Raw genomic sequence first — 12386 nt, forward strand, 5'->3', positions numbered from 1 at the left:
CATTTAAATCAAACCCTGGGGATGGGCCCCAGATGTAAGTAGTTCTAAAGATCCCCTGTGACTTGAATGTACACTCGAAGTTAAGCTCTGCTTTCAAAAAGTCTTCCGTGTAAGAGTAGGAGATCTTTTTCAGGATAGCCTTAAAACTAGACTTTTCATATGTTTGGGGAGAGTCAAGGTGGCCTTTTTCATAGAACAGACTTAATGCCCTTAACAGTCACAATTCCACCCCAGCTCTGTAGCTAACTCCACCTGTACAGGGGTCACACCGGCCTGCATCTTCCACTTTCCGGTGTAGGTACAGACACTCCTGTTCCTCAGCTCCTCCTGCAGCAAGACATTTTCCTGTTTACATCGGCTTTCTCAAGCACAAGTTGTTACTGTACACCTCACTCGCATAGTTTTGGAGGCGCTTTCTTATCTTCCTCTGACCCATGCCTTCCTTTCCAACAACAGCTGCCAGCCCCCAGCCATAGTCTTGGTTGGAGCCTCGTGCTCCCAGCAGCCAGAGGAAGGTGGTGCTGGGTGCTACTGGGCACTGCAGGCAGAGGCAGAGCTGCACCACCATCCAGTGCCCTTCAGCCTCCCCCAGTGCCTGGCACTGGGATCCCACTGCTTCCACTGTAACCTCCCAGTGCCTGGGCAAAACAGCCCACATTCTGAAATTCCCATTGGTTTCGCACTCCAATGGTCCCACCTGTTCTCAATAGCAGAGTGCTATGATAGGTTAGCACAGCACTGAGCACTTAAACATTTCATCTTCTGTGGTCCCTGCAACTACGGCGTGAGGCAAACTGTCGCCCTTCTTACAAATGAGGAGTCAGGGACCCAGCTATCGATGGCTGAGCTGGAAATTAACCACATCTGTCTGACTCTAGAGGGCCAACTTCCCCTTCGAATTTATCTTCGCCTGCCTCAGCCTCTTCTAGCTTGGGTTCATACACTCCTCAGTAACCTTTGACTCATCCCATTACTGTTGATGCTGCGCCTAACCTTCCGTTGTCTTCATTCACAGCAGAGGATCTTCTGCCACATCAAGAAAATAGGTCAGATTGTCACCCACACCTGTCTCAGAGCAGGAGCTGCCTTGCTCCTTCCCACCTCCACTCAACCCTCCACCTGGCAGCCTAACCACCATCCCCACTGTTCCATGAAGCCACTTTCTCAAGAAACCATTTAGGGACCTCCTTCAGGCCTACAGCAGCTCTTCTGTGCTCCTATCCATGACCCTCTACCTGCCGAGCCACCTACTAGTGCCCTTCCTTCCCTCTGCTTTTTAAACCCTGAGGTTTCCCCCCAGGATCCTGTTCTCTTTGTCCTCATATCTTGTACCTGGATAATCACATGTGCTCCCAAGCCTTTAGCTACTGACTTTATGTTGTGTGTCTGGCCTTGACCTGTCTGAGCCCAGGGCCTGATTTCCAGCTGCCTATCAGACATCTTGGCATGATATCTTGTAGGAATCTCAGTCTCAAAGAGCCCAAAGCCAGGAATCTTTCCTATTCCTTAAGAACTGTCATCCCTCCTGGGTTCTCTGCCTTGAATGACATTCTCACAATCGCAGTTGGAAGCTGGACACCATTGTTGTCTCCCCCAACTCCCTCTCTCAATAACTCATCCTTAAGCTCTGTCCCAATTCAGCCATGTCTCAAATTTGTCATCTCCTCCCTATCTCCTGCCCCACTCCTGGGAGCAGGACCCATCTTGGTTTAGCTGGCATGTTACAACCACCTCCTCACTCTTCCCCTGTCCTGCGGGCTTGTTCCTTTCCACACAGCTGCCAGAGTGATTGTTCTGTAAGACACACCTGGCCTAGAGCCTCTCTTCTTCCATGTCTTTCCTCTACTGAGTTGATCAAGCTTCATGTGAAAGCGCTTTACATGTGACCAGCTGCTTCCTGACCCCCTGGCCATTCAGTCAGTCCTTGCTCCTGCTGTTCCCAAATAAACACATCCTTTTTACATTGGCCATTGCTTGTGCTCTGCCATATTAGGCCACCTATCTGTATTCTTCCCTTACGTCTTTCTCAATCATTTTTTAGGTACTATTACTATAGAAAAGTTATTTCCCAGTGGCCTTGGAAGAGCAATTGTTCCTGGTGGCTTGTTAAATGTATAGATTCTATTGCCCATAGAAGCTGCTCCTACAGGCAACAAACATGGGTTAGCTAGGCACTAGATGAGAGTCAGTATAAGATTTATTGAGGCACTATCAGGGTGGACAGAAGCAGTCCTAAACCCATCTCCCCACTTCCAGAGCAGCTTTCCTTTCAGGTTCTCAATAGCAGTGTCTCCACTACCTGCAGACCCTGACCGAGATAAAGAATGACTCCAAAGCCTCTTGCAAAACAAGAAATAGGGCATGTAGGAAGCAGTTGGCAATTTTTTCATTTGACCGGTTAGTGTTTGTGTTCACAGTACTCTCTGGGTTTGCAAGACTAATTTGATGCTGCAAAGAATCCTGAAAGTCTCAGAGAAGCTATTTCCTGAAGGGAAGGCTGGTGGGGGTGGGGGAGTAAAGAGAGAAGTATCTTACTTGAGTTTCGATTAAAAGGGTGCTTCAGGGTGCTCCAGGCTGAGGTCTGTGAACCCAGGATGGCCCTGACACGAAGGTTGTATGGCACAGTGGCAGTGATGTCATCAGTGATGTCACACGCAGGATCTTTGGTGGATGAGCACCAGCTGCTAGGGATCCAGATGTGGCTCAGGTACAGGCTCTCATACTCTCTGGCCACGGAAAGAAAAGCACAGCCTCACAACAGCCCCTGCTGCACAGGCTCAATGATGGTTGCAAGTAACTGCCTCATTCACTCACATTTTATGAGTCAGCAAAATACAAGTAAGCATTTGTTCCACACTCCAGTTCCTCCACTCCGCTCCATGACCAGCCATTCATTCTTCCTTACTCCTTCTGTCACCAGGCAAGGGAAACCGAGGATGAACCCCAATGTATCCAGATCTCTCCATGTCCATGTTCACCACCCCAGTCTCAGCTACTGTCATCCCTTGCATTGCTATGGTCTCCTGACTGATTGTCCAGCTTCCACTCCTGCTATTCTTCAAACCATTCATCACTGAACAAATCATGACATTTCTATCTTTAGTGGCTTCCAAACCACTTAGAATGGAATCCAAACTCTTCCCTAGGGCCTACAAGACTCTTGAGCCTCTCTCTCACTCCACCCCCACACATGCTGTTTTTGCCACCCGGTCCTTGTTGAGCTCTTTTTACCTTAGGACCTCTGACTAGCTGTTCACTGTGTCTCAAATGCTCTGCCCCTGCTGTTCACATTGGCTAGCTCCTCCTGTCCTTCAGATATGAGCTTAAATATCACCTCCTCAGACAGGCCTTCCCTGACCACCTAATGAAAGGGAGCCATGGAGTCAGCTCTCTATTGCATCAGTCTTTTAGCTTCCTCCTAGCACTGATTACTACCTGAAATTAGAGCTGTGCTGCCCCATAAAACTTCCTGGGATGATGGAAATGTTCTGTATTGGTGGTTGGTGTTCATATGCTAGCCAGAGCCCCATGTGGCTAATTGGGAACTTGAAATGTGACTAGTGTGGCTGGGCAACAGACATTTTCATTTAATTTTAATTTACATTTGAATAGCTATCTATTTCTAGTGGCTACCACACTGGACAATGCAAACCTAGGTTTTAATTTCCTTTACTTTTTTACTGTGTGTCTCCTCCTCTAAATGTAAGCTCCCTGTATCCAGAAACCTTGTCAACTGTACCCTGCACGGAGAAGAATGTCTACATATGTAGGTCCTCAGTTTGTATTCATTGTTAATGAAATATATTGAGCACCTTCTCTGTCCCTATTGCTCTTCAATGGATCAAAGGCCTAAACACATGCAGAGGAGTAACAGCCTGCTTGGCGCCAGGGCCAGCTGACCATTAGGGTCAAAATTTTGGCTCCTAGGGACAAGCTCATAAACAGGAAAACTGAGGCCTCCTCCACCCTCCAACAATCTGAGTCTCCAACGACTTATCTACCTCAAGTCAGAGTCAAACTCATTTCTTAAGGTTTTCTTCAGCATTAGGAAGTGGACTCACTGTTGAAAAGAAGCTCCACCATAATATGTTTGTACACATTAGGGTTCCCAGAGAGTTCACTGTAAAATCCTCAGGACAATATCTCTTGCTTCTTCACTTCTCCCAGTGCTCATTCAGACAGAGAAGGCAGGTCACTAGAGCTAATCTACCCCTGGGCTCAAAAAGCCTCCTTCAGCTTTGAAATAAGGGCTGTCCCTCCAGCAATCAACTACTGATTAAGGCAGAAAAAATACAACCAAACAAACTCACCCTTGGTACTCAACAGAATAGTGTATTACTTCTCCAGGCACAATCACTGGGCTCCACATCAAGAGATGCTTCATGTTGGTTGATTGTACAGAGAGGTTCTGAGGGGCAGGCAGAACAGCAACTCCATCTGGGATCAAGGCAGATAGACAGGCTGACAGGTGGGCTCATGTAGGGGCAATGCCACAGCTTTAAATTAGTTTGTAATGAAAGGCTTCACATATTTATGAACCAGAAACACCTCTAATTTATTATACTTGTGATAATGCTAAATTTTTCCTATCATCATTTTAATTCTACCTTTGGTGATAAAATGGCATATTAATATTAATATTAAAAATGGCTAATATTGTCGAGCACTTACCATGTTCTATCTAGACCACATGTTAGGTTGTTACATGATTATCTCATTTAATCCTCATGACCATACTGGGAGTTAAGGACTATTAGTTTGTCCACTGTATAAATGACAAAACTGAGGCACATTGTTTACAACTCTTATGTCAGATCAACCTAGATGCCTTGTCTCTGCCACTTACTATGTGACCTTATGCAAGTTTCATAAACCTGAGCCTCCCATCGCTACTTGACACATGCATACAGGCTCCTGCCAGCCTCTCATCACCTCCCTCTCCTGCAACTGTCATCTAAAGCACATCCCTTCGCATCCCCCAACAAGGCCAAATGGGGCAACAGCTGACAGTTGGGAGGTGCAGGCTGTGGAGGGTGTCCAATCCAAAAAAGCACTGAGATAGCTGGGAGATTCTGCCCCAGACAGACTGCAGGCCCCTAAGCCAGCCTGGGACACAAGCGTCTACTCATACAGGTGTATGTGGTGTGTCTCGAGCATGTACATAGTGGGTCTACAGTTCACACACAGAAGAGGCCTGGAAAAATGAACCTGTGGGAGCAGCTGATTGGCTCAGTTGGTTAGAGCTCAGTGCTCATAACACTACGGTCACCAGTTTGAGTCCCACATGGGCCAGTGAGCTGCGCCCTCTACAACTAGATTGAAAACAATGACTTGGAGCTGAGCTGTGCCCTCCACAACTAGGTTAAAAACAACAATTTGACTTGGAGCTATGGATTCTGGAAAAACAGACTGTTCCCCAATAAAAAATTTAAATAAAAAAAAAAAATGAACCTGCACTCATAAGGACTTTGGACAGCCCTGGAGCTCATCCTTGTATGTAACCCAGGGTGCAATCTGGACCCTCTGCTATGGTCGTTCTCTTCCGAGTCAAACGCTATTCTTTTAATGCCCAACACCTGCCTCCCTTTGCTGTTATAATTGCAGTGATAACATCTGAGAGCACAGTGGGAGGGCTGGGGGGGTCTAGGCCCTTCGCCCAGGACTTTTCATCTCTGTGCCTGTCTCCAGACTGACACCTTTGTTCGTTATCATGTTCTGTGACCACAAGGGGATGGGGGTTGCCAGGAACACCCCACCTGCTCCCCTTGCTTCTTTAATGTAGAACCCTGGTGATATACCTCCATCCTACCCCCAGGATCCATGGCCTGCCCTGTGAGGAAACACCTGGGGTACCCACAAGGGGAGCTTCCTGTCCTCCCCAGCCCTAAACTTGCAATCACCAAAAGGATGAAAAGAAAAGAGCCAGCTGCAGTGGAGTGGCACAGGAGGGTGAGGCCTGGTCCTCTCTGACATCCTTCCTCTGGTAAAGTATACAAAACATTTCTCTAGTCAGCTATATAAAGCTATCATTCATAATTTAATAGTTCTGAAAATGAAATCTCCAGGCCCAGATGGCTTCACTGGAGAATGCTACCAAATACATATATATTTTTTAATTAACAGGAATTTTACACAATCTTTTCCAAAAAATAAAAGAGGAAAGAACATTTTCCAACTTATGTTATGAGGCCAGTATTACTCTGATACCAAAATCAGACAAAGGTAGTTGTATATGTTTTAAAAAACAAAACAAAAAAAACTATAGACCAATATATCTCAAGCACTTAGATGCAAAAATTGTCAACAAAATTTCAGCATTCCACATCCAATAATGCATAAAAAGAATTGTACACCATGACCAAGTGAGATTTTTTTCCAAGTATGCAAAGCTGGTTCAACATTTGAAAATCAATAATCTAATCCACCATATCAACAAACTAAAGAAGAAAAATCATACAATAATATCAATTGACACATAAAATGCATTTATAAAATTCAATACCCATTCATAATAAAAAGGTGTTTTTTTCCTTCAATTTAGGAACAGCAGGGAATTATCTCAACTCGATAAAGACCATCTACTAAAAATCTACAGCTAACATCTTACTTAATGGTGAAAGACTGAATGCTTTCCACCTTAAAATCAGGAATAAGGCAAGGACTTCCACTCTCACCACTTTTTGTCAACATAGTGCTAGAAGTTCTAGCAATTGCAATAAGGCAAACAAAATAAGCAAAAGCACACAGATTGGAATGGAATTAGTAAAACTTCCCCTATTTGCAGATGACATGATATGGCTATGTAAAAAAGCCCAAAGAACCTATACAAGAAAACTCCAAAAACTAATAAGTGAGTCCAGCAAGTTCACAGGATACAAGATAAACATAAAAAATTAATTGTATTTCTATATACTAGCAATGAACACTTATCCACTAAAAATAATAATACAATCGTCTGTTGGTATCTGTGGAGAATTGGTTCCAATAGCCCCTTTTTTGCCCCCCCCAGATACCAAATTCCTCGGATGCTCAAGTCCTTTATATAAAACAGCATACTATCTGCATACAGCCTACGCTCATCCTCCCATAAATTTTAAATCGTGTCTAGATTATTTATAATATCTAATACAATGTACATGTATATAAATAATTGTTATACTGTATTGTTTAGGTAAAAATGACAAGAAAAATAAGACTGTACATACATGTTCAGTAGAGGCACAACCATCATAGACCTAACTACATAGTACACATCAGCAACAATGTAATAGTGTTTTTGAATATTTTTGATTGGCAATTTATTGAATCCAAAGATGAGAAAACTGTGGATACAAAGGGCTGACTACGCTATTTACAACCACTCCAAGAAAAAAGAAATAGGTGAAAATCTAACAAAACATATATAGGATTTGTATGGGGGAAACTCCACAATGCTGGTGAAAGATATCAAAGAAAATCTAAATAAATGAAGAGACATACTGCATTCATGAATTGGAAGATTAAAAGGGTAATTCTCCTAAAATTGATATACAGGCTTAACACAATTTCTGTCAAAAGTTCAGCAAGGTTTTTTGTAGACATAGACAAACTTTTTCTAAAATTTATAAGAAAAGGCAACAGAACTAGAAAAACTAAAACATTTTTAAAAAATAAAGTGGGAGGAATCAATCTAGCCAATTTGAAGTAATTAAGTAATTGCTTCAGTAATTAAGATTGTATAGTACTGCAAAACAATAGACACATAGACTGATAGAATATAATAGAGATCTCAGAAATAGAACCATACCAACATGCTCAACTGATTTTTGGTAAAGGTATTAAAGCAATTCAATGAAGGAAGGATAGCCTTTTCAACAAATAATACTATAGCAATTGGACATCTGCAGGCAAAAAAAAAAAAAAAAGAACCTCAAGCTTAACCGCACACATTACATTATGCAAAAATTAACTCAGAATGGATCACAGACTTCATGTAAACTCTAAAACATAACAGAAAAGCTTCAGGGTTAGGCAAAGAGTTCTTAGACTTGACACTGAAAGCAAGATTTATAAAAGGAAAATTTTATAATTGGACATCATAAAAATTAAAATCTTTTGCTCTGCAAAAGACCAGATAAAGAAGATGAGAAGACAGGACATCAGACACATGGTGTTATGAGGGGTACCCCTTGAACTCTCCCCTTGAAGTTACAGGTTGAACAGCTATAATTCAACAAAGGATTGCCTATGCAACATACAAATATGTCTGAGAGATGTGCGCATTGAGATATCTAAAGGTGGGTGAATCAGGGTGAACAGGACAGGAGGGAAGGGAGAAGTGCAGAGATGGGACCATGAAATGCAGCCCGGAGCTCACTGGTCCCAGGAGAGAGGAGAATTGAGACTGCATGTGCTCTCTTTGTGGCCCCAGCAATCCTGCCTGAGGGATCAGCGTATAGTTCAGTTCCACCCACAGATCAGGCAGAGACCTGGGGCAAAGACCAAATACAGAACAGTGAATACAATGCGATGACTACAGTCTAACAGGCTTCACTGCCAGGCAGAAAACAAAGCCACAGAGCCTGGCCACCTCTCCCCCATGCCTTCTCAGTGTTAGCAGCAGGCTCCAGAAAGAAACTGTAGAAGCGTTGGATTAAAGAGCAGAATATTCACAGCCCTGAGAACTGGGGAGACTGTTCCTGAGCGGCAGACACATACTGCGGCTAATTCCAGTGACAAGGGAGGAGCTGTAGAGGCAAGGTAGCTGTAGTCTGGCAGTCACCATTACTCAGAGGAGAAGAAAGCCACAAACACACCAGCCACCTCTCCCAGCCCACCCCACCCCCACCTTTCCCAACTGTTCTCAGCAGGGGCACCCGGGGCTGCTGAGGCACACAGCTATGCATCTAGTTGCAGGGGAAGCACTGGGATTTCAGGGACTTAGAACCCTATCGAACCCCATCGAACCCCCACTCAGAACCACATCCTCCCACAGGGGTGGTGCCCTGAGACCAAGGCAACCTGGTCACAGAGGAGATGCCGACCTCCCCAGGAAATCTACCACCACAAGAAGCTGGAACAGGGCAAGGGAAAATAAAATGCTCCAGTGCTACCTACTGGAAAACAAAAGAAAGACCTCTTCATGTCAACCTGCTGCAGAATTCACTCCCATAGATGCCCAGGAAGAGAAATAACTCATTAACTACCAGGAATAACCAAGGTAACAAGGCAGCAAAAAGAAAATGAAATATCTCCAGAAAGTACACTTAAAGACATGGAAATATGTGACTTAAATGACAGAAAATTCAAGATTGCAGTTCTGAAAAAAACTCAATGAAATGGCAAGAAAACTCAGATAGGTAGTTAATGAACTCCAAAATAAAATCAATAAACAAAATGAATATTTTACCAAGGAGATTGAAATTTTTAAAAAGAACCAAATAGAAATTCTGGAGATGAAGAACTCAATAAAAGAGATGAAAATTGAAATAGTAAGCTTAGGAAATAGAGTTAACCAGATGGAAGAAAGAATTAGTGATATTGAAGACAGAAATCTGGAAATGACACAGATGGGAGAAGAGAGACACTTGAGAGTTTTAAAAAATTAAGAACTCTACAAGAACTATCTGACTCCATCAGAAATAGCACTATAAGAATAAAGGGTATACCAGAAGGAGAAGAGAGGGAGAAGGGCACAGAGAGCCTAGTCAAACAAATAGTCAAGAAGAACTTCCAAAACCTATGGAAAGAAATAGATCCTCGAATCAAAGAAGGAAACAGAACTTTATGATAGTTCTGTTTCAATCCTAATAGCCCTTCTCCATGGTACATTATATGGAAGCTGTCAAATATTAATGACAAAGAGGGGTGGGTGGTTGGCCCAGTTGGTTGGAACATGGTGCTGGTAACATGGTTTGATCCCCACATGGGCTACTATGAGCTGTGAGAAAAAGAAAAGAAAGGAAGGAAGGAAGGAAGGAAGGAAGGAAGGAAGGAAGGAAGGAAGGAAGGAAGGAAGGAAGGAAGGAAGGAAGGAAAGAAAGAAAGAAAGAAAGAAAGAAAGAAAGAAACGGAAGCCATTGTTTAAAAAAAAATTAATGACAAAGAAAGAATTCTCAAGGCAGCCAGGGAAAAGAAGATGGTAACCACAGAGAAAAGCCCATTAGATTACCATCAGAGTTTTTAAGAGAAACTCTACAAGCCAAGAGGGAGTGGAATCAAATATTGAAACTATTGAAAGAAAGAAATTACCAGCCAAGAATAATATATCCAACAAAGTTATCCTTTGATATGAATGAAAAATAAAAGACCTTTCCACATATACAGAAATTGAGGTGATTTTCCACTACAAGACCTTCATTACAGGAAATATTGAAAGAGGTTATTCTACCTGAAACAAAAAGACAGAAGGATACAAAACTATGAGTAAGAAGACTAACAGACAGACAGAAGCAGAAAATGGCAAACATAATATAAAGGACAGAGGAGATAAAAACATAAAAAAAGAAAAAGAGAAAAAGTCAATTTGCAACTCAGAAATGAACTTACAGCATAAATAGGGATAATTTGTGACAACAAAAACATAAAAGGGGAGGGAGCAAAGGTCTGAATTTGCAAAGGGGAATGGAGATAAGATGCATGCTGAAGAAAGAAGACTACTATATATATGAAACTTTCTTTTACATAAACTTAGTGGTAACTACTCAAAAAAAATTCAGAACTGAGATACATAACATAAAAAAGAGGGAACAGAGGGGAAAAAAATCAGAATATCACCAAACTAAAATAACAGACAGAAACACAAAAGCAAAGAAACAATGGAAACACCATGCAACAAGAAAACAAAAGATAAAATGGCTATAGGAAATCTTCACATATCAACAATCACCCTAAATGTAAATGAACTAAACTCACCAATAAAAAGGCAGAGAAGCAGATTGGATCAAAAAACAAATCCCAACCATATACTGTCTTCAAGAGACACATCCCAGCTGCAAGGACAAATATAGACTCAAAGTGAAAGGGTGGAAAACAATACTCCAAGCAAATGGCATCTAGAGAAAATCAGGTGTAGTTATACATAAATCTGACAAAACAGACCGCAGGATAACAAAGGTAACAAGGGACAAAGATGGACATACTTATCAATATATATGCTCACAATCAGGGAGCACCAAAATATATAAAGCAACTACTAACAGAACTAAAGGGAGAAACTGACAAAAAACATAATTATAATAGGGGATCTACATATTGACAGATATGGATAGATCATCCAAATATAAAATCAGTAAGGAAATAGTCTTAAATCACACATTAGATCAAATGAACAAAACAGACATTTAAAGAGCCTTTCATCCTAGAACACCAGAATATACATTCTTTTCTAGTGCCCATGAAACATTTCAAGGATAGACCATATTTTAGGACACAAAACTAGTCAACAAATTTAAGAAGATTGAAATCATACCAAGCATATTCTCCAACCACAATGCATTGAAATTGGAGATCAATTACAAAAAGAAAGAGATCAATTACAAAAATCTACATGTTGTGAAGATTAAACAACATGCTACTAAAGAATGACTGGGTCAAAGAAAAAATAAAAAGAGAGATCAAAAATACATAGAAACAAATTATAATGACTATACATCAAATCAAAATTATTGGGATACTGCAAAAGCAGTATTAAGAGGGAAATTTATATCATTACAGGCCTATCTCAAGAAACAATAAATATCCCAAATAAACAACTTAACATTACATCTTAAAGAACTAGAAAAAGCACACATGAAACCCAAAGTCAGAAGAAGGAAGGAAATAATAAAAATTAGAGCAGAATTAAATAAAATAGAGAAAACATAAAGAAAACAATAATGCAACAAAGAGCTGGTTCTTTGAAAAGATTAATAAAATGGACAAACCCTTAGCTCGACTCACTAAGGAAAAAAGGAAAGACACAAATAAACAAAATCAGAAATGAAAGAGAAGTTACAATGGATACAACAGAAATAGAAAGAATCATACAAGAATGCTATAAAGGACTATATGCCACCAAATTCAATAACCTACAAAAATTGGTCAAGTTCTTAGAAATATATAACCTTCCTAGACTGAATCATGAAGAACTGGAAAATCTAAATAGACAGATCAACAGTAAGGAAATTAAAACAATCATCCTCCTCAAAAGCAAAAGTCCAGTACCAGATGGCTTCACTAATTAATTTTACCAAAGAGTCAAAGATGATATAAGAACTGTCCTCCTCAAACTCTTAGAAGAATAGAAGAAGCAATATTTCGTAAGTCATTTTATGAGGCCAACAGTACCCTAATACCAAAACCTAGTAAGGATAACACACACAAAAGAAAATTACAGATCAATATCTCTGATGAATACAAATGCAAAA

General features: G+C 41.2%; 1 protein-coding gene across 1 annotated transcript in view; it reads right to left on the reverse strand.

The window, feature by feature from the left end:
• The window catches only part of IL20RB (interleukin 20 receptor subunit beta), a 36174-nt gene that overhangs the window by 12496 nt on the left and 11292 nt on the right, over positions 1–12386 (reverse strand). The window contains exons 2-3 of the mRNA XM_081071822.1: positions 4311–4437; positions 2536–2726 (exon numbers count right to left, since the gene is read on the reverse strand). Of these exons, the coding sequence (XP_080927948.1) occupies positions 2536–2726; positions 4311–4437 (318 nt within the window). The remainder of the gene's footprint in view (positions 1–2535; positions 2727–4310; positions 4438–12386) is intronic.

This window comes from Rhinolophus hipposideros, assembly GCF_964194185.1.
Source record: "Rhinolophus hipposideros genome assembly, chromosome: 14".
NCBI lineage: Eukaryota > Metazoa > Chordata > Mammalia > Chiroptera > Rhinolophidae > Rhinolophus > Rhinolophus hipposideros.